The sequence below is a fragment of the Mchenga conophoros genome, linkage group LG22 (genome assembly GCF_057382185.1).
Source record: "Mchenga conophoros isolate Kocher_MC1m ecotype Shallow Benthic linkage group LG22, M_conophoros_male_GT1.1, whole genome shotgun sequence".
In the NCBI taxonomy this organism is placed as follows: domain Eukaryota; kingdom Metazoa; phylum Chordata; class Actinopteri; order Cichliformes; family Cichlidae; genus Mchenga; species Mchenga conophoros.
The window spans coordinates 3,129,945-3,152,228 of NC_140546.1; the positions used below are offsets into that span (position 1 = coordinate 3,129,945).

Below are 22,284 nucleotides of genomic sequence, written 5' to 3' on the forward strand. Positions count from 1 at the left end.
ACACAATCAGTTATGGAGACCCGATGGCTGTAACTGGGGTGTTCTGTTGTAACGTTCGTGGGGCTTTAGTGTTTGCATGTCCACCAAACTGACCCATATTTAATTTGAATGGCAGGTTGTAACTGGCAGACACCCATCAATTGCCATACACATGTAGCACATACACTGTAGGAAAGACGCAAGCTACTCATGAGCAAATGGCAACGCAATCAGACAGCAACAAGCCATAATGACCAACACTAATATGAGCTGCCATATGTTAGCCAGAGGACAGAAGTAAATTAATAGCAGCACTTTGTGTAATAATCAGTATATGCAGATGAGAAGTGGTTAATTGTAGATGAACTCTGGTGACAAACCAGTAAAATAGCAGCAGTACGTTACAGAGAACTGACTTCCCATCAGCCCCTCCATCCTGGGTCCTGCTGCGCCAGGCTGGCTGTGGTTCAGGATTTATGAGTTTTATTGAGTCAGATTATCTCTTTGAGAAAAAGATCTGTTTTCCAAAATAGACCTGAAGACATGAAGCATTCAAATTCAAATTCAAATTTTATTTGTCACGTACACAGTCATACACAGTACGATATGTAGTGAAATGCTTGGACAACTGCTCGTGACCTAAAGAAAACAAAAAAAGGAAAGGCTATGAATAAGATAGGAAATAAATATGAAAAATTAAAAAGGGTAAATTTAACTAGGAAGGAATAAAATATAAATTAAGGTTAAAAATGAAATAACTGTACAACACAAATTAGAATGAAGGGTAAATTTAACTGGGAAGAATAAGATAAAGATAAATATATAAATTAAAGTTGAAAATAAAATAACTGTACAACAAAATACACAATATAGAACTATATAAGAATGTATGAAGAAATCTAAATATAAATAAATATATACACAATAACAGCAGCTGTACAAGTATTAACTGGAAATGAAGAATATAGTGACCAGTGTTGTGCAAAACCAAAGTCCAGAAAGTCCAGTGTGTGTGTAAGAACTGTATGTGTGGGTCAGTACTGTGTGGTGGTGTGATTGAGAGACCGTATCGCCTGCTCCTCCTCAGTCTCTCTGTGTTGGTCTTCAGGGAGCGGAATCGCTTTCCTGACCTCAGCAGAGAGAACAGTCTGTTGTTGGGATGGCTGAGGTCCTTCACGATCTTCCTGGCCTTAGTCCAGCACCGCCTGCTGTAGATTGAGTGCAGGTCAGGGAGCTCGGAGCGGATGGTGCGCTCAGCTGACCGCACAACCCTCTGTAGAGCTCGTCTGTCCTGCATGGTGCTGTTCCCGAACCAGGTTAAGATGTTTCCCGCCAGGATGCTCTCTATGGTGCACGAGTAAAAGTTCCTGAGCACCTTGGAGGGCAGTTGGAAGTCTCTCAAGCGTCTGAGGTGGTAGAGACGCTGTCGGGCCTTTTTCACCCCGGTGTTGATGTGACAGGACCATGACAGGTCCTGCGTGATGTGAACTCCGAGGTATTTGAAGCTGTCCACTCTCTCCACTGGGCACTCGTTGATGACGGGGGTCTGGTAGTTCCTCTCCTGCTTAGTGCTGAAGTCCACTATCAGCTCCTTTGTCTTTTCTGATAAACACACGGTGAGCGTGAGGACACGGCACAGCTAAGACCAGATATTAACAAAATGAGTTTTATTAACAAAGCCAGTTATGAGTCCAGCTAATATCTTCAGTCTGTTTTCATTCTATAGTTTGATGCTTATCTGAATTGGATGTTGAATATGGAGCTCCTGATGAGTCAAACTGTGTATTATTTTGTAAAAGTCAGCATCACTGTCTTTGGGTAAAGTAACAACAGGACAGTCAGAGGTAGAGTAAACAAACAAAGCCACAGATCTCAGTCTTTTCTACATTTAAAGGAACAGTTTATTTAAGAACTGAGGAATTTTTTTTTGTAACCTTTGACAACACTCAGTAAATATTTGGCAACTTAGAAGACCTCCTGCTGTTATTTAGAAAGCCAAAGCTTAGGATTTCAGCTGCTTGGAGTCCTTCTTTTTTGTATTTTTGGTTCAGATGTTTTCACTGTGAGGCAAGTCTGGACTTCAGGATTCAGTTCAGTTTTATTTATAAAGCGCCAAATCACCACAGCAGTCGCCTCAAGCCGCTGACAGTATTAGGATGCTGTTGATTAACAACACTCGTTGTGTATTCTTTCCTTGTTGTTGTGCCAATACCTGTGCATATTATTCAGCATTAGTGGGGCCTTCACTGATGTGCAAGTTACAAGGAATTACCTCCAGTTTGTTCATGTAAGTAGGCAGTCTTCTTCTGGAGTCCCGCAGGGTTCTGTGCTAGGACCACGCTTCCTTTAGTTGCATTGTTATGCAGATGATACCCGACTCTATCTATCCATGAAGCCAGATCAATTAGTTGAACTGCTGGAATGTTTTAAGGACCTGACTTCTAATTTCTCATTTCTAAATTGAGATAAACCTGAGTTTATTGTACTCATGATCTGATATTAATTGAGTGCTATAAAAATAAAACAGAAATAAATGACCTTTGTCACAGGTCATAATGCAGTGCTGTGGTGAAGATCAGAGATTTCTGCAGATTCTCTGATATAACTCACAAATTATTTACTTTATGTTACATTAAAACATGTTAACGATCGACTCTTAGCTTCTTAGGGAGGCTCCTTGGAAAGTCAATTTATAAAAGGAATTAATTGTGAGATATTTCACCAGATTTTTCAAATCTCATATTAAATTAAAAATGAGTCCATTCCATAGTTTTTATATTTGTAATGTTTTCAGTTTAATATGGCTTTTAAATGGTTTGTAACAAGTTGAAGTTTCTGTTTGTTAACATTTACAAGGTTTTCTGGTACAACATGTACGTCTTACCTTCCCCTACTGTAACAGTGAGGTCCTGGCCCCTTTGTAAATTAGTCTCTGGTTCACAAAGCTCTTTAATGCGGGGTTCACACTACACAATGCTGTTGTTTAAGAAGATGTCAGATCAGGTAATTAGAGTGGGAGACAAATGACAGACTATGCGTTGGTCCCCTGACAAGTCGTAGCTTGCACATTTTTCACAACCTGAGTGATATCACCAGAAAGTGGTGCCGGCGAAGCACCACAAAGATGGTGGCAAACGTGCTGTGTTGGCATGGAAAAGCGCTTTGGATGCCCGTAGTGTGGATATGTTTTAAAAGTCTGAAGCCAAATGTATTCTTAGGTCATGGTGAACAGTCCAAGGTGCAGCACTGATTGTTGTCAGCCATATGCTAGATTAGATAAAACGGTCATCAGTCGTTTACAGACCCGACTCCTGACATCTTCAGGCTGTTTTCCTGCTGATATCATGTAGCTGGGACCTGACCCAAGCCAATGAATCAATGCAATTGGTTGATTTATTTATTTTTTTCAATTAAGATTTGTAATGCACTGTTTTCCTGCAAAGGTTCTGACATCATGAGCACCTAATAATACACACGAAAGTTAAAGATACTTTATTCTCATTTTTATCTTAATTGCTGAATTATCGTCATCATCCACCGCCGTTTGGATCAGACATGTGAGTCACAGATGGTCAAAGGTTTCCTTTTGTTAGTGGAAATGTGTGTGGGTGGAAATGGCTTCCACTCTGTCAGTGGGGAGACTCCAGTCTCCTGCGTTTCATTGTCTTTTACATGCAGACGTTTTGTCTGCGTGTTTGTGTTTGTGGTGTGCCCGGCCTGATGAAAGCCTCCCGACTCCCTCTGTCATACTTTGTGTTAACATGTAAAGTGATCGCTTTTGTATTGCTTTTAAAGTGATGCTGGATTCCTGTCACCTGGTCCTCAAACATTTGGAAGCTTTGAAGGTTTCATGCTGTAAGTTCTTCCTCTTGTAAGAATGATTTTGATACACACCATGAAAGACTGACTGTTTACGGACTGCTGGGAAAAGCACATGTCGAGAACTTTTAGTGTGGTTTTACTTTTTCAGTTGTTCATGGCACTGTTTGGCTTTAGGTGTCATGTAACTGCGCTCATGAGATTGACCTCCTACCCTCATTTTATTAAGATGAGGGCATGAAACAAGCATTGTGGCCTCTTTTCACTTCACTCATATCCTCCCTTCAAAATATTTCACGCTCAGTTTGTTATGATGTGCTTAGCATGTTGTGTACATGCAAAAGGTTTCCTGCATCGTGCTGTATGAATGTGAGGGTGTTTGGCAGCGTGCAGTCCATCATCTCCACATCACTGTGCTGTTTAAATGGAAGCAGACACATAACTGTTGATCCGTTTAAGTCGAACCGATCTGGATGTTTTTCCCTGGAGGAGAAACGGCTTCATCCTCTCATACTGTGAGCTGCTTGACTCTGAGCTGCGTGTGCCTTTAAACTTTCATTGTGCGTTCGCATTATGAACGGACAGTGAACTGTGGGTTTAGATAGTTTCTTTGACGTGCTTCGTGCAGCATATTTATGGTGTTAAAGATGGATTAAGCCTGATTTGTCTGATTTTTCTCTGGGTACTCCAGCTTCCTCCCACAGTCCAAGTACATGCAGTTAGTGGGGTTGGGTTAATTGATGCTTCTAAGTTGTCCATAGGTGTAAATGTTAATGTGAATGGTTGTCTGTCTTTATGTGTTAGCCCTGTTATAGATTGGCGAGCTGTCCAGCGTGGGACATTTACCCCGCCACCCTGAAGTGGATGGATTGTATAAGAGAGACAAAGATGTGTGTTAGCATCTAGCAGACATAAATGTCCCAAACTTCTGTTTGAATGCTTTGTTGTTGTACTTCTGTAGTGTGTGAATCAAGCGTTGTGGGATGTGCACTGTGCCTTTTGGAGGTTGTTGACGTAGCTCCTTTGTAGATACTAAACTGCTCTTACTCTCAGACATGCCCAGGATTGCCTCATTGTATAGCATTGATCTTACCTTATGACATTTTTATATCATGTAAAAATTTTTACCAGTATTTTCATGCATATTGTGATACATCACAGACCTAATGACACCAAACCAACACAAAAGACAAACAATGTAACTAGCTAGCAGTAGTGTTTCCATCAGCTGTGGTAACATAACTTCTGCTAGTTGGAAATAAGCTTGTAATCCTTTTCCTACATTTTGCTTCCAATGAGGCAGCTATTGAGGGTAAGCATGAACGCATGAACGTGCTTATATGCTCAAAGCAGCGAGTATTGAGGAAGTATGTGATTTAAAATGCAGCAGGTTCTTTGTCTGTCTAATGAATATGCTCCATTATTTGCTTTGTATACACTCGCTGAGCCCGTCTGTGGTTGTTTGCTGGAAATGATGGGTTGTTTTTAATATGTGGGTAGAGGAGAGACTCAGTCATGCAGCCTGAATGAAAGTAAAGGAAGTCAGAAAGTACGCGGAGCTCCAGAGTAATGTGACCGTTTTCCACTTTTTAATGCCAAACAATTTATTTACATTGGATGTCAGATGAATATCATCCTTTCTAAACAAAACTGATCAACTCTGTTCACATAAACCAAAGCAATACTAATAAAATGAAGATGGTTAAATCTTGTTTTGTCTGAAGAATCTTAAATAAGAGCACAGTTGTATAAAACACAAGTAATCAAAGTGGTTTTTACTGATTAAGCTACTAGATCAAAGTATTTCATGTTAAAACTCCTGTTAGGTTAGCTGATGGTTTTAAATCCCTGACAGCAGTGAGCTTCCCAAACAGGATAATGCAGATCCAAGCCCACAGGAGCAGCTCATAGGGCAGAAGAAGACTTTGACCGAGCCTCCAGGAGTTTCCTCCTGCGTGTCTTTTTAATAAATGGATGTGAGTCAATCCGGGACATTCTTTAAAAAGGACGTCAGACATTAATGAGAGTGCAAGGCCATTATCAACTCATTAGTTTCCCCTCCATCTCATTTTGAAGTTGCTGCTAACGTGTTTTACAGCATTTACCTCAGGGCAGCAATTAAACAAGACGGGCACATAAAGAAACAAACTGGAGCCATTAGACCACTGGGTGGGGACATATTAGGGATATGTGGGTGTGTGTGACGCATAAAGTATATGAGTGCATTTATATATATTTGTTAAGTCAGACATCAAATGAAAGATCGGACAAAAAATAAATGCTATAAAATAATCCTTATCCTCCTATGTACTGTAGATATAAACATGCATGCTTACATCCGTACCCACACCTACATCTATAAATGTAAATATTCAGGAATATTATATATATGCATAATGTCATGATTAATCATTCCCAGACTTAATCAGACGGAGCCGATCCAGAGCGGGACAAAAAAACAGACCTCGAGGAGGGAGTCGGTTTTATCAGGTGGAAAATGGTCGATTCATTTTGGCATTGTATGTTATAGAAGAAGTCAGCGACCTGGTGACCTGTGCATGCTGCCCACCCCCTGTGGTTCCCAAATCAGTCCTGACTCAGTGACCTTTAATCGGGTTGAAACAGAGGTGGTTGGTCGTTTGGTTTGGTACCTGCGTGGCACTTTTCTACTCAGCCGAGCGCTCACCCAGTCACACACACATTCATTCAGTGCTTTGATCTAACATGATTTCTAACATTCACACTGCAAGCAATTCATTAGGAGCAACTTGAGCTTCAGTATCTTTCCTGAGGGTATTTCAGCATGCGGACTTGAGGAATCTGGGATTAATCCATTGACTTTCCAGTTGGTAGACGACCCATTCCTGAGCTAGAGTCACCCCAAGTTTGGTGTGCATGTGTGTATATTTGTTCACCAAAGATATATGAGGTAGTACTCCTGTTCGAAAGATGTCCCGTGAACGATTACACCAGAACCAGCAGCAGGTGAGGAGTGTGCTTCTATCCCGTGATCACGGAGGTTGGACCCGCTGCAGTCCAGGGCGATGGAGTTGGAATTCATTGGGCTGATTACTCAGTTATATAAACTTTAAGAAGTAAAACCTTTAAGACAGTCGTTCGCATACACAAACGCACACACGCACTGATTAGCAAGTAGACACAACTCTCTCCACCCAACAACCTCAGATAAACTAAGACTGAACATTAATGTTGTGATGACATCAGTGTGTAAAGTGTTTTTTGCTACTAAACAACAAGGCTTTCATGTGTGAGAGAGGGAGTGTAAGTAATGGACATGAGCACATTCGCTTGATGCTAATTGCCATTTGTCTTGAACTGAAGCCTTAATCACCTCAGACCTATAATAAGCCTGGTCTCTTTCTGCAGCGGGCTGCTGGTTAGACTGGTCTGTGAGTCAGGATTGTCATGGAAACATCACGGACAAAGCTGCAGCATTGACTTTGGTTCTTTGGCCAAATGGGTCACTTTGTTTTATTGTAGTGGTGCTGACATTGACTCGTGGGGAGTGAACTCTTGGCTGGCATCTGATTTAATTAAATGTAGGTACTACTACTGAAAATCAGCATAGTAAAAACATATAAACAGCAGTAGCAGCACCCTTTGTGCTTATCCTGTAACACAGAAATGAAAGACACTCATTTGCTTTTGTATTTTTCGGAGACTTGAAGAAGATCAAATCAGTGTGGCACATATATTGTGTGCAGATGCAAATCTGCTACCACCTGCCAGTGTAACGTTAACAAAGGAAATTAGGGCTGACATATCCACCATACAGTATTCAATTCAGTTTTATTCATACAGCACCAAATCATAACAAGAGTCTCCTCAAGGCGCTTTATATTGTAAGGTAGGTCCTACAATAATACATTCAGAGAAAAACCCAACAATCATATGACCCCCTATGAGCAAGCACTTTGGCAACAGTGGGAAGGAAAAACTCCCTTTTAACAGGAAGAAACCTCCAGCAGAACCAGGCTCAGGGAGGGGCGGGGCCATCTGCTGTGATTGGTTGGGGAGAGAGAAGGAAGACAGGATAAAGGCTGTATCCCAATTCAGGGTCTGCAGCCTTAAAGTACGCAGCCTTAATGGTCCACCAGGGCCGCGTACTCAAAGACCGCTAAGGCCGGAAGTGCGAGGCTTGTGAAATGGGACAGTCTAGCCTCTGTTGCGCTGCCCAGGTTGCCTAGCAACCATGATACTAACAGCTGGAAACGTGTCATACAGCTGTGTTTGACAGAAATGAAGGAGAAAATCTTTTGTTCATTTGTTTGTTTCTACATGAGCTTTGATCATTCTCTGTGAGATGAAGCTCAGCTATTGAACGGCGTATATTTTAAAGTAAAGGCTTTAAAACCAAGTTAGTACAAACGTCACTAATGTCACATGACTTTGCTGACATGTGGCCAACAGTAATGTTTTAATGTTCTTCGTTATTAAACATTTGCACATAAATAAGTGACATAATATTCAGTACTTACTTAAAGTTTACTCTTCGGCTGCCCCTCATCCGCCGTTTTTTTTTTTTTTTTTTTTTTTTTCAGGCAAAATTATCCACACCCACCGCCGCGCTATGCATTCTGGGATATGTTGGGCAACGAAGTCTACACTGCCACAGCCTTAAAATTCAGGGAAATGAAGGACGCATTTGAGGGCCGCATTTCGAGCAGCCTTTGAATTGGGACAGCCTTCGTCGCGCCGCTGTGACGTAATCGGCCTTGAAATGCGGCCTTTAAGGCTGCAGACCCTGAGTTGGGATGCAGCCAAAGACATGTTGTGGAAGATTGGTTGGTTGTCCAGTTTGTGCCTGTATAAAATGATATAAATGCAGAGAAACATGTCTGAGGTAATTTTGCAGTAGTGTCATCAGAAAGAACTCAGTCACCTGCAGCGTGTGTTGCAGAGACTGAATTAAAGTTGCGATTAACATTTTGTGCAGTCTGTATGTGAAGGATGGGCATAACTTCCAATTTGACATAAACACCTTAAACCTCCATTTTTTTATTTTTTTATTTATTTTTTACATTTTTTTTATTTATTTATTTTTTGTAATAGCCGGTTTAGGACAACTCCCAGATACAGAAAGATATCTGGGAGTTGTTGTGTAGACATCTATGGATAAATTAACTGAGCTCTCACTTGATTTATGACCTCAGCAATCAGGCTGATGAGCATTAATTCCACCTGTTTTTGAAGAAACATAGATTCAGAACTGGGGAAAAACCAGCTTATTCTCAGTAGCTAATAGCTTGAAATTTAAGTCTTTAGCCAATAAGCGCGCAACGTCCCTCAGGTTCACAGTTTGATAGGTCTGTTGGGCGGATCTATGTTTATCTAGCTTTCAGCATAAAGAAATATCTATTAGGTGAAGCAACCTTGTGTTTTCTGTCATCTACCTGCCTGATATTTCGCCTGTATGATGTCCCCAGTTTAAATTGTGAGTGATCTCTGTGGACGAGGTAGCAGTCCTTACACAGAAACATTAAAGAAGCAGAAAGACTCAAGCAAGGATTGTATGGTTTGAAGCTCTTGCAGGTGTTCACAGAGCCATACAAAAAACAGAGGGATGGATTCCTGAAGGACCAGCATGCTGCTGCCACCTTTGGTTGTTGCCACGGTGACAATTTATGTCGTCAGTGACTGATGGATGCAGCGACCCTGGCCTCGCCTGTGTGTCCAAGAGGAGATGGAGAGAATGCAATGAGGTGTGGGCGTGTGTGCGTGCACAGCGTTAGAGAGAGGAAAGGATGAATGAGTAGGAAAGAGCTGGAAGAGGACATGACAGTGCATATGATAAATGTGTGTGTGAGGAGGGGGGGGGGTGAGGAAGAGGGGGAGAAAGGGAGGAAATATGCAGGTGTTGAATATGGATGAAAGGAAACAAAGAAAACAAACATGTGACACAGAAACTGTGTGTGAGATTGGGTGAGGATGCACGCACATGTGATCCTCCCCTCCTCACACACATCCTTCTCTGTGTGAAGCCCCTCTGCAGCCACCGGTGCTCCGGCAGCAGGGTTGCCATGGTAATGTAATCCAGGCAATGACGCTCGGCATCTCTCTCACAATCAGAGGAAGGCTGAACACACCCAGCTCAGCTGCACCGTGAGAAGAGCAGTGGGAGCAAAAAAAGGAGGGGGGGGGCAGCACCCACAAAGTGCAGCCGAGAGGTGGAGGCGTGCCGGCTCTCCACAGGATCACAGGGTGGAAACGTTCACGGTCTTTATGTACGGCTCCTGTGCCGTGCATTCGTTTAGTGAGTTATTGGATGTTCTGGCTCATTCGGACCACTTCCTGTGCAGAAGTAAGCGACACCGTCTTAAAGCCTTGTGTTGCCTTCCTAATGATGGAGGTCAGATAGAAGCAGTCTGTAAAAACACAAGACACATGAACCATTGAGTCAAATGTACCAAATCTATAAAATGAAATTCAAAAAATGAGAATAGAGTTTACATTGTTGGTAGTTTTGCTGTATTTTGGACTGCAGTGTTCCCCTGTGGAGATCCTTCGGGTTAGTGCAATCAAAAATAGTGAAAGAACCAAATACGTTTTGTATGGGTTCAGGTCGCCCGACACTTTAATGAAGTCTGGGATAAAAGCTTAGTGGCTGAAGGTGTGTGCATACCTTTCTTGTATATTTTACTACATTGTGATACTAATAATGCACTATGCAATGATAAAGCATCACAACATAATATATCAGTAGGATTTTGAAATTTGGTGACAGTATTCTGTCTAGACAACCAAACCCTGTGAGGGAAGACGGCTCAGATCTGTCGCTGCAGTTTAAAAAGAAAGAAGCTCCACCCGTCCTGAAGGCATCAGGAGACTCCTCCTGACATTAGAAGCGTAGCCTGGTTTGTCTCGCTGTGGTTGGCTGCAGTGGCTCGGTGTTTCCCTCCATGCGGCCTACTTTCTGAACACGCATCCGTCGCAGCGACTGGCTGCTCAGTCCTGCTACACCCAGGCAGCAGACCTACTGTATTTGCATGCCTGGGGGCGCTTGTTTGGCCTCCTCCTAGATGGGTGGGTGGTTGGAGGGAGATATGGATCGGTCGTATTGATCTGTCTCCTTGTTGTCTGTTTGTTAACTGCTGTGTCTGATTCTCAGGATTTATGTGTTTGGAGCCTGAAGAGGCGTGCGTGGGTTTTGAGTTTGGTTGAGTTATCTGTATATTTATATTTAACAGATAACCCAGACTGTGGGACCTTTGGGTGAAGAACAACTGTATGATAATGAGTATGTCTGCAATAGAGATCTCATTAATCTCATCCCCATCATTTCTATTGACACACTGACCTGATACGTTGGGTTTATAGCACTGCTGTCTCTGGCTTTAAGTGCTGATTGGTCTTAATTGAATGCGTTTCTTTTGTCAAAGCTTCATTTTTTTTAAATTAAAGCTGCAAAATGTAAGACAAAAAATCTTCCCCACATTTTTTGCTTTCACTGATATAAAACTGTGGATTATTTGATATTTTCCTCATAATTTTCTTTCTTTTTCCTTCAGGGCAGTTACCCCGTCTGGGATGACTTCATCAGCAAGGCCAGCAAACTACAGTCACAGCTAAGGTAAAAATGCTTATTACATGTCGTAACATGTTTATTTACAAAAGACCAAATAAAGGGTTTAAAAATGACTTACTTGAGGGGAAAAGAAGAGCGAGAGGTTGAGCCACTGGCATAGGCCCGGCCCACATCTTCAGACGCCCCGAGTCTGTCATCAGAGACGGCACCTAGAACTCAGAGACGCAGATCACACAGGAGCCGAGCAATGACAGGAGACGGGGTGACACACAGCAGGAGATTGAAGGGTTTTCTCCAGCCTGGCTCCTGTAACGACAGCATCAAAGAACTGAAAATAACACGCAAGCGAACAAGTGAAGAAAACACAAATATACAAAAAACGCACCAGAGACAAAAAGTAAAAAATAAAGCAGGAAATCCTGCAAAACATGCAAGTCTCAATTCATGCAATCATGCAATAAAGTGCAGAGTACTGATGAATGTGTCACTATCTTATCTGTTCAACGTGTTTGATCAGCTTCCTGAAAACAGCGATTGTGTTCAGTGCAGAAGTTGCTCTTGTTGTGTTGCTCTGAGAGCATTTACACGAACTTTCTCAGAATCGGTCCAGTAGCACCAAACTGTGGCTTCTCATTGGTTTATGAAGAAGGTTATTTAGTTTCAGAAATGCAAAACTTTTGGGTCTCTGTATCCTCATTGAGCTGTTTTATATTGATTATTTATACATAGAGAATCATATTCATTGCTGTTTTAACCTTAAGATAAAAGGAAGCGTACCCACATCCTGAGAGTGTGCATAACCTGAGCTCCTGAACATCCAATCAGTCTGCTTCATTAGGTGTCTAAATGTCAGGCTCACCTCTCCTGTCACCTCATCCCTGACGTCCTGACACGCACGCACGGCTGAAGGTTGCCACCATCAATAGAAACATGTACACACACAGACCACAAAAACCACACACTTGAGCCTTGACAAAGTCTCCACACGTACATGTTTACTCACTTACACTTTTCAGCCATTAACCAACCAGCAATGACTGCCTTCACATACACTGTGTGTACACACACACACACACACACACACACACACACACACACACACACACACACACACACAAACAACTCAATTAACCTTCTGTGGCTGACAGAGATTAATGATGCCACCATAAAGTCATTATCAGCGAGATGGATCAGCACTGAGCCTCCAGAGATTCTGTCCTGGGACAGAGGTCATCAGAGGTCAAAGCTGATTGCTAATGACTCGATCCTTCGTCCTCTTCCTCACCCTGCATCTATTCTGTGGGGGGATTGTCTCAGTGTTTCAAAGGTGCAGAATTATGAATTTGCACATTTGAAATAGTTTCTCTCCCTGATGATGAGTCAGAGCATATGTCGCATTTTAAGACTGATTACTTGAGTTCAAAGTGCTGCGCCTGATCTGAATTTAGAAAGACGGGGAGCTTTGTTGCTACAGATCAGCTGAGTGATGACATGATATTAAAAACACAAAGAACAAATCAAATGAGTTTAACATAATTTTTTTCCAATAAAAAATTAAAAAGCCAGCAAGAAAGAATTAATGAATAGAAACGTCTTTTTCTGTGTTTCTACTTCCTGTTTTGTCTTCCAGGACGACGGTTGTCGCTGTAGCAGCCTTCCTGGATGCCTTTCAGAAGGTGGCCGACCTGGCAACTAACAGCCGAGGTAAGATGGGGACGAGGTGCAGCCCTTATGGGGACCAAAGTCCTGGTCCTGGTAGCAGGCACACTGTCAGGAGGATAGTACTTAAAGAATCGAGTGAACAGAGTCAGGTGCTTGTAGAAGGACTGACAGCAGCAGCTTTGGCTTGTTGCATATAAAAGAGAGACGAGTGCAGTGGATGCTGTTTTATATGTACGGTCATCTGGACCAAGTGATGCTTACTATCATATTATGTGTTGTGTTTGTAATTTCTGCTGTGCCTCTTGGTCAGGTCTGTCCTGAAAAAGAGATTTCAATCTTAAATGTGCACGTGCTGTTTCCGGACTTTTCATTTGCATTTAGCTACAAGAAGACGCATCCTTATGCAGTGGTTATACAGCTGAAGGTGCACAGCATGAGCATCAGATGAATCCTTTGGGTTGGATTAAACGCCGTGTTCTCATCTACTTTCATTATTACTGAGGCCCCACAGTGGCGTGTTGTATCCTCAGCTTTATTTATGGAGTGGAGAGTGACGTATTGCAACCTTTTCATGGTGACACGAGTTTCTCTCATCAGGACGAAGGTTTAAAGCCGCCTTTGTGAACTTTCCTACCTGGAGATCTTTCACCTTCGAGCATATGTTGGTCCAAGAAATCCAGGCGATATGACGTGTGTGTGTGTGTGTGTGTGTGTTGCTTGTAATGCTGCATGAGCTTTGATTCTTATTGTTGTTGCTGCTGTTGTTATGGAGCATTCTGTTGTTAGTGTGTTGTGATGCCTTCTCGGTTGCGTTTACCTGACAGTTACCACAAGAACACAAATGAAATTTCCAAGAGGACAATAAAATCTTACTTTATTTATTGGCTGTTTGTCAGCCAATAGGAATCAAACAGGAGAAGCCTGGTTTTTCAGTCAAAATGTTGTTGTTATATATGAAATGCATCCGTGCTTAGTGGGTTATTATTTTAGACGCAGAGGTGTCCGGCACAGAGTCCACAGAGAAGAGCAAAAGGCTAGTGATGTAAAAGCCGCAGCAACACTTGGAATATAAAGAAGAGCTGCATTGTTTTTAAATAAATCAAATAAAAATGGATGAAAGGCGGGGAGCTGGGACCAGGACAGGGCCCTGAGAGGTCGTAGGTTTTCTTTAAACATAGTTAAAGACTCACACTTTCTCAGCAGCTCGGAGCATGAAAGCTAAAAACTGCTTAGCCAAAAGTTTTTGTCCAGCAACAACTAAAAGAGGAGCCGAGAGCGAGAGTCCAGGTTCACAGCAGACGAGTGGGCCGCTGCGAGACCACTAAAGTGCTTTAAAGAAGAGCGAAAGAGAGGAAGCGAAACATTTCCCGGGGCTTTATGAATCTGCTTATGCTTGCACAGAGATGAGAGGAAAAAAGGGAGAGAAGATGGAGAGGAATCACAGAAAGAGCTGAGCTGAAAGTGGAAACACTCCCACGCACACAGCCTTCATTACTGCTCTCAGGAAGCATTCAGCTGACACACAGCTGCTCCAGAGGGCGACCATCAAGGTGTCTGTGTGAGAACTCCTAGAGATGTTTGTTAAAGTCTGATTGGTGATTAAGTTCGTCAACACTTTGGTTGTTCTTGTTTTACTCATCAACCACTGAAGTATCTCTGAAGTGTCAGCAGAATGTAAAGTCCTCAGCAGCTTAAACAGCAACAAGTCTGACTGCAAACTTAGGAAAAGAGCCGGAGAAATAAAAGCATCCTGAAGCTTCAGATTTATTCTTCCTCAGTCAACAAACTGCAGGAGGTCCCAGTATTCTGTGCTGCTGTTTTTGAAGCTGGCTGCACGCTTTCTATTGATTTTTACTTTTCTGCTATTGACAAATGATCAGAGGCTGCTGTCTTCATGATCACTGGACTGTAACATCAATGGTGGTTGCTTCCTGGATTGATTAAGTGAAGGAGGCGGCCTTTATGGGCATGTTTGTGAGATTGTGTGTGTATACCATGCTTTCTAGTTTTCTTGTTCAGCACGACTCTTTATTGTTGTCGTTCTGAGGAGATCCATCTCTGTTCAAAAGTCTCGAGTCCAGCGATTTATTTATATTTTGCTTCCAGTGAGCCAGACTACTTTAGGTCAGGAGAGAGGCGTGGCCATGATGGTCTACAGCGTGTGTAAAATGCGGTGGAGGCTGTGTCATGATGGGGCTGCGTTTAATCTAGTGGTGTTGGAGATTTTCAAAACGGGATGAAATTATGAATGCTAAAGTACCGCACGTAAGGTTGTTAGAATTCTACAAACTCGGTTCTTGCCTTCATGTTTGCACTTAATAATCCACTTCCCATTTGAAAGTTGGTTCAAGACTTTTGCACAGTTCTGTGTGTGTCTGTGTGTATTTATGCATCCTTAGGGCTGGATGCCGGCCAGCTTCCTGTTGAGGCGACTCGCTGTCATAATGACAACAGTAGCAGAGGAAACGATCAGTCACTGTCTTGATGATTCAGGCACTCTGTACCTGTGTGTGTGTGTGTGTGTGTGTGTGTGTGTGTGTGTGTGTGTGTGTGTGTGTGTGTGTGTGTGTGTGTGTGTGTGCACACCTGGAGCTACATGTTGAATTATTGGTAACTGTTGGGGCAGTTAGGTTTGTAGAGCCCCGCCTCGCAACCTCAGACTTCAGCATCCACAGCTGGTTTCATATATTTTATACTGAACATATATTAACACGGTGTCTTTCTGACAGGTGATGATAATTATCACAGCTAGGCTCTGTGGCCCCGTCAGGCAGCGCCTGGTCTGCAGCCGCTGCTTTCCCCAATGTGGCTGTAGCATCAAATACATCACATTAAGTTATTTTTGTTTTTGAAATATATCTCTAAACTTAAATTGAATGAAATAAAAGCATTTGTTGGTAGAACTAGCTTAGCACATCTTCGGGTTGTTCTATTTTTTCCCCACACCCACACAATGGCTCTGTTTGAGGTTTAAGACTCGTTTTTATTGTTGAGGTCATGTTTCTGTGCGTCATGTGACTCACTGATAAAGACAAATGCATTTAACATGGGATATACAGGTTTTCTCCAAACCTCTGTAACATGTCCAAAAATAGAACGAGCATGGAAAAAAGGAAATTGTTTTGTGGTTGAACTAATGCCAAACGTATAAGCCTAATAGTCATTAGGGCCTAGTGTGTTAATGCGTTATTTTATTGTTATCATTGTAAATCTTACTAAATGAAATGATGTGTGATGAGGAGCATTATAAAGAATCAGGAAGAACAGCTTTCATGTTGGTTTTAATCTTTAATGGAAGCTGCAGTGATCCTGCTCTGATAGCTGTGATTTATTGAAATGAACTCTTGGTCCTATCGATATTCCCAGCTTCACCCTTATCCCCTGCATTTCTAGATTAATGGAGACACATGGATAGAAGAGGGGTGAAATTAGAGGAATAGATGGAAGCTGTGTTCAACCAAGGCGAGTACGGATTGTAATTTGGGGAAAATTACAGCAAGTTCAAATACTCTGATGATGGGGAGTAGAGGAAAATCGGAGAGAAGGAGGTAGAGGGCAGATGGTGATTGGGAGAAAGGTGGAGGGGTGGAGAGGAGCGGGAGGCCGTTGGCTGTCGTGTCCAGCCGGCTGCTGCTGCTATTGCTCATGGCAACAAGATGGAAATCACTGCAGAATTCAGGCTGAGCAGCAGATGCAGCATCTCTAACTGCCCCCGTCTGTCTCTGCTTATCTCTTCTTATCTTATCCGTCCTTCAGTCGTCTTATCAGAAGTCGTCTCCGCTATCATTTGGATTTTCATGTATTCCCATGTATTTACATTTATTTGGATGTGCTGTTGTAGATCAGTTGATTAGTCCCTCAGGAGAAATGGAACTGCTCCACTGTTTCCTCTTAGTGAGCCCACAGTGGGCATGAAGGTTTTCCTTCATCCTTTTTACACCCTGGAGGGAAATCTAGACAGGTTCTCTGCTATCTGTAATCATTGCACGGCTCGTTGCACAGACTGACTGGGAATCATGGAAATGACAGAGTGTGCAGAGGCTGTGTACACACAGGTTCAAAGACCTGGGCTCAGTTTTTGTCTGTTGCTGTCTAATTTTTGTTTTAATCAGAAGTCAAATTCTCGCCCTGAAGCTTTGCTTCTTGTACTGATGGCAAAATGGGATTGTATTGTACAAAATGAGCTTTGTGCTGCGTTAATGAAGACTCGACACGAGTGATTGAGACCATAATCTCACCAGGAAAACATTTGCTTTACTCGTAAATCAGTGAACTAAAGTGTCATTTTCTCATAGATAGCTATGGGCCACAGTCGGACTTCTGATTAAAACGGCATTAATCGCCCCCTGCTGGCCATTAAAAAGACTGCAGGTTTAATGCTCTGTCCAGAAGCTTTGTCCATCTTTTATGTACACCTGTGAATTGATCCACAGGTGTTTCTGCAGTCTGTGGGGACACAACCAAACTGTCCCTGCAGGTTGGTTGTTTTGTCCTATAGTATCACATGTGTAGGCAACATTTGTGCTGTTTAAGCTGAGTCATTATATTCTTTAATGTTTCCATTATTAAAAAACCATAATGAAGTGTGACCTTTTGTTTTGTTCCCTTTATGTGCTTTGATGGTGTTGTTGCATTCTGGTGGTAATATTGAGGGTGATATCCTCAGGTTACTGGATTTGCCAACAGATCAGTCACTCACTAAAGCAAAATTGAGTTATTATCGTTTTTTAATTATTATTGTTATGAATTTATTCATTTCTAAAAAGCAGGTACACAATGAGCTTCAGCCTGTACCATGTACAGTATACCACATATGTGAAAATAAGGAGTTACTTCTTTTTGTGACATGAGGGACGTTAAGATAAAAGCTGTTACAGTAAAAACAGAACTTTTTTTGTGATAATAATAAATGGCCTGTATTTGTATAGCGCTTTACTAATAATACTTTATTTGAACAGTTTCCTTTATTGTTTCTAACACTAACATCGCCGTGGAGATGAGGTGCAGCTGGTGTCGACCTCCATCTCCCTACTTCATAGTGTGTTGGTGTGGTTGCCATAACAACCTGCTGCCAGGGACAATGATGTCCTTAAAGGTTCGGTTAGCTGTGTCGCTTTTTCTTTTTTCCAGGGCCGTGTCAGTATGTAAACACCTGGTAACTGGATCGGACAGAGCAGGAGAAGAGGGCAGGAAGGACTGTGATGAGAGGGAGAAGAAAGGAGAGGAGATGAAATTTGAGACAAAATAGACAACGAATTGAAGGAAAATGAGGAGAAATGGAAAGATGTTAAAAAGACTTCAGGTTTAACATAGGAACATGTAGCCTATGGAAATGCTCCCTGCTTAGAAAGGTTACTTGGTTATGTGAAAAACGATATCAGCAAAGCTCGGGACTACTTCCAGATTGAAGTCTGCTCACAGACCGATTGTCTGCTGACTGCATTAAATCCGTTGCTGACACGCTGTCAGAGCATCCGTATCCAGTCGGCAACCTAATTGTCAGCTATAAAAACTACAGGAGCTTATGAGCCACCAAAGGCAGTAAAGGCCAGATGTTGTTTGGGTTAGAACATTCCCAGTGTGTTTGGCTGGTTTTGGTTAAGCCGAAGGGTAAAAATTCCCAATGTTGAGTTTCCAAAGGACACAAATCCCAGCATCGTCTGGCTTTACAATTACAACAACATGAGAACAAATCAGTCAACCGCAGCTTCTTTGAACCACCTCTGATCTCACTCCAGATCAGCTGTTGCAACAGCTGTCACTCCTCCAGATGTTGTACCTGGAGACGTGCAGCCGCAGGAGCATCGGTGAGGTCCTGAATTGATGCTCGGTGATGAGGTCTAGCTCACCAAGTGTTTTCGGGTCATCCCGCTGGCGTTAGATGTGGTTGCAGTTCAGACTGGGTAAACAACTGAAGGGCAGCACAGCGGCTCGTGGTTATCAGTGCCGTGGTACCTCAGGGTTCAAACAGGGAGCTCTGCAAAAACATGCCAGAAACCCTCAAAGACGAGATTTGTAGTTTCAAGTGTTTCACTTTCTGGGTGAAATAAAAACACTCCTGCAGAAACTGGTAAGAGCATTTCTTTGACTTTAATATGTTTGTCATGTTAAATAATGAAGGGCCTTAGCCTGAATATTGTCTGAAACATTTGATTACAGCGTTTCCCCCATATTTTAAAAAAAAAAAAAAAAAGAGGTTTTGGCCTTCCCTCAGAGGAAAGTCTCCAGGATTGTAATGAAACGAAATGTATTTGATTATTTTCCAAGCAGGCTTTCAGTTACTCAAACATATACGTCAGAAAATGCATAGATCTCTGTTTAGTGTGTTAACTGTAGCTTTGCTTTTTGCTTGTGTGGGTGTAAAGACCCAGGGTACTCCAGAAAAATGCAGGTTTAGATCGTAACTGTACTGTTACTAAAGTAAAATTTAGTTCAGCATTTACTAACTAGGTGCAGCAGAAGACTTTTTTTTTTTTTTTTTAACCAAACAGCCTCGAGATGTTGGAGTTCCCTTTGAAGAACAGTCTCAGTTCTAAGGTTGCAGAAGTATTTGGACAGTTCTAACTAGGGCTGCCACGATTAGTCGACTAGTCACAGTTACGTCGACTATTTAAATCGTCGACGGCTGATTTAATAGTCGACGCGTCGTTTGAAGCTTTGTAAGATCACAAAAGACGCAGGAATTAGTAGCAGGATTTAAGAGTGTAATAACGGACTGAAACAGAAGATGGCAGCACTGCATGTACAAGGATGCCAGCTGCCGTTAAACCCTGAAGAAGAAGAAGCTTTGTCCCAGAATTCATAGCGCAGCCCAGCGCAGTAGTCAACAATGGCGGCAGCTAGTTAGTTTTAATATTACTCTTATTATTCTTTCTGGGTCACAAAATAAACGTTTAACATATTTTCAGCTGTGTAAACCTCAAATATCTGCTCAGTTTATCAGGACACCACATATTTTCAAAAGCGCTCCGAGACGTCTGTTACCCACCAGGTCGATAGCGAGCCCGGGGCGAGGCTCATTAGAGCCGTGAGAACACCGGACTCCCGGCAAATCGTTTTCAAACCCACCGCCGTCTTTCACTACTCAGGTTAAACATGTAATATAAGTCATTTAGATAACTTAAAAATATTGTTGTTTGGCTTTTTTCACTGTTTTATTTGTTCCTGAGTAAATCAGTTTGTCTGAGATTAAAGTTATAGTTTTTACACAGCTGAATAAACATCAAGCAGACAACTGATTATCAGAAGTGTGAGATGCTCAAGAATTTACTCCGGTGTCCTGTTATATTTTAGATAGCAAGGAGTTTATTAAACTTCACCGAAACAATCTGCAGATTTCATTAAAATTTAATAAACTATCATCTTGTCTTTATTTTTAGTTAGCACATAGCTTAAACACTTCAAGCTGTAAGCTAATGATAGTTATATACGAGCAGCTGTACGTTTTACATCCAATGGATGCATGATCTGATTAGTCGACTATCAAAATTTTTTACAGATAATTTTACCATAAAGTTTAATTTTGCATGAATATGCTGTAATATATTGTATAGTTGTATTTGTTTTCACTAAGCAGGACTGTAATGTCTGTATTTTTGTTTTAACGTTGTTTACTGTAGACAGGTTTATAGTGTAGGTGCTCGTTTTGCTATTTTTAAAGTGAATTATTGTCATTTTTTACTGACTGGGTTCAAATTGTCACCATATTTTTTTTTCAGTGAAGTTCTGGCAGTTTTACCAAATCAAACAAACATGTTTATAAAAGCAAAACATAAGAAGTCACATGATGTTTATGATGGTAGGAAGTGCCCAACTAAACGTCTATCAAGTGCTGCTGCTGGGAACTATTCAGTGAGCTATTATTATAAGTCATTTAAAAAACTGAGCAATATTATTGGGCAACCATAGTAATGTAACATGTTCCAGCAGCACCGGAGGCACCTGCATAATGACATTATTCTGCAGGTTCAGGGTTTGACCTTTTGTTCTTCACAAATCACATTATTTCCATAAATTAGTTTCCTTGAATGTCACCAGCATAACCACGAGCTTCAGCTGCTGCTGCCAAAGGATGCTTTAGAGAAACTGTCACATACGGAGCTGAATCTGAACGTGATCCCGTTGTGTTGGTGATGGTATGCTTGAAAAACGGTGAACTGCTGGCCTGTAGTCTCGTGATTCTTCTTGTTTTTAGTCTGTTTTATTGTACAAACATGATTTCTGTCGTAGATTTGACCAGATAAAAGGAAAATGATCTTACCTGTTGGGCTGCTTGTGTAATTGTTCAGCACTTGTCTGTGCAAGTTGAAAACGTCGTGCTCTAGAGAGAACGTAATGAAGTGAATCCCTGTGGTCGCTGCAGTCAGTATCTGCAGTGTGTGTGTGTGTGTGTGTGTGTTGGTGGGGTTGAGTCCTCAGCAGATGGCCTTCTTTGGCAGCTCGTTGTTTAATGATATCATCTGAGGCGCAGGTGAATGATGTCATATCTGCAGTGTCCACATGCCAGCATTTTTAGGGTTTTCTTCAAGGTCACATAGAGGTCCAGAACTCGGACTCAAACTTTCGTTTAACCAAAATTAAAGTCCTTGCTCAGCATTTTTTTCCACATTTACAGGAAATCTCAACTGTGTTTAAGAAATCAGTGAATGTTAGGGACTATAGCTGGGTTTATATGCATTTAAAAAAAAAAAGGTTTATAAAAACAAAAACCTTTGCACGCAGTCCCCTTCATGCAAACTCAAACCTGAGCCTGTGCATTTAGAAAGAAGTGACCCTTCCAGTCCTCATCGCTGCTGAAGGCTACATTGGTTGGTGATAGCAGACGAAAAAAAAGAAATCTTGGGTAATTTGCAAGTTACAACTTACAGCGCCCTCTAGTGTCCATGTGAATAATTGCCTGCAAAAGGTACAGTGGTAGCACATTATTAATCCCTCGGGTAGGTTCCTCTGGGACAAGAGCCTCCACATAACTTTGCTGGTGGTCTTCTACATTTTGCAGCTGTTACTGACACCAAGGTTCAGTCTTAAAAACGTGTGGAAAAAGTGCTCTGTGGGCTACTTTTGCTTGTGCCGCTGTCCTTCAGCTAGCTGTGGTAGACAAGAGTAACCGAACTGATGTGAAATGATAAAAACTGTTCGATGTGCTTCTCTTGCTGCAGGGTTGCACTTCATAGCATCAGTAGAGACACTCGGGGAGTAAGTAAATATCCATCGTCAGCGTAACGAGTAAGAAGCTTACCCTGAAAATGTTGAGAGAGTAAATACACTTATTTGCTCGT

At 41.9% G+C, this 22,284-nt stretch overlaps 1 protein-coding gene across 5 annotated transcripts in view; it reads left to right on the top strand.

The window, feature by feature from the left end:
* LOC146548534 (protein MTSS 1-like) overlaps positions 1-22,284 on the top strand; it is a 68,684-nt gene that overhangs the window by 1,271 nt on the left and 45,129 nt on the right. For all 5 annotated transcript variants that reach the window (XM_085262699.1, XM_085262696.1, XM_085262694.1 and 2 more), the window contains exons 2-3: positions 11,328-11,389; positions 12,975-13,048. In XM_085262699.1, the coding sequence (XP_085118825.1) occupies positions 11,328-11,389; positions 12,975-13,048 (136 nt within the window). The remainder of the gene's footprint in view (positions 1-11,327; positions 11,390-12,974; positions 13,049-22,284) is intronic.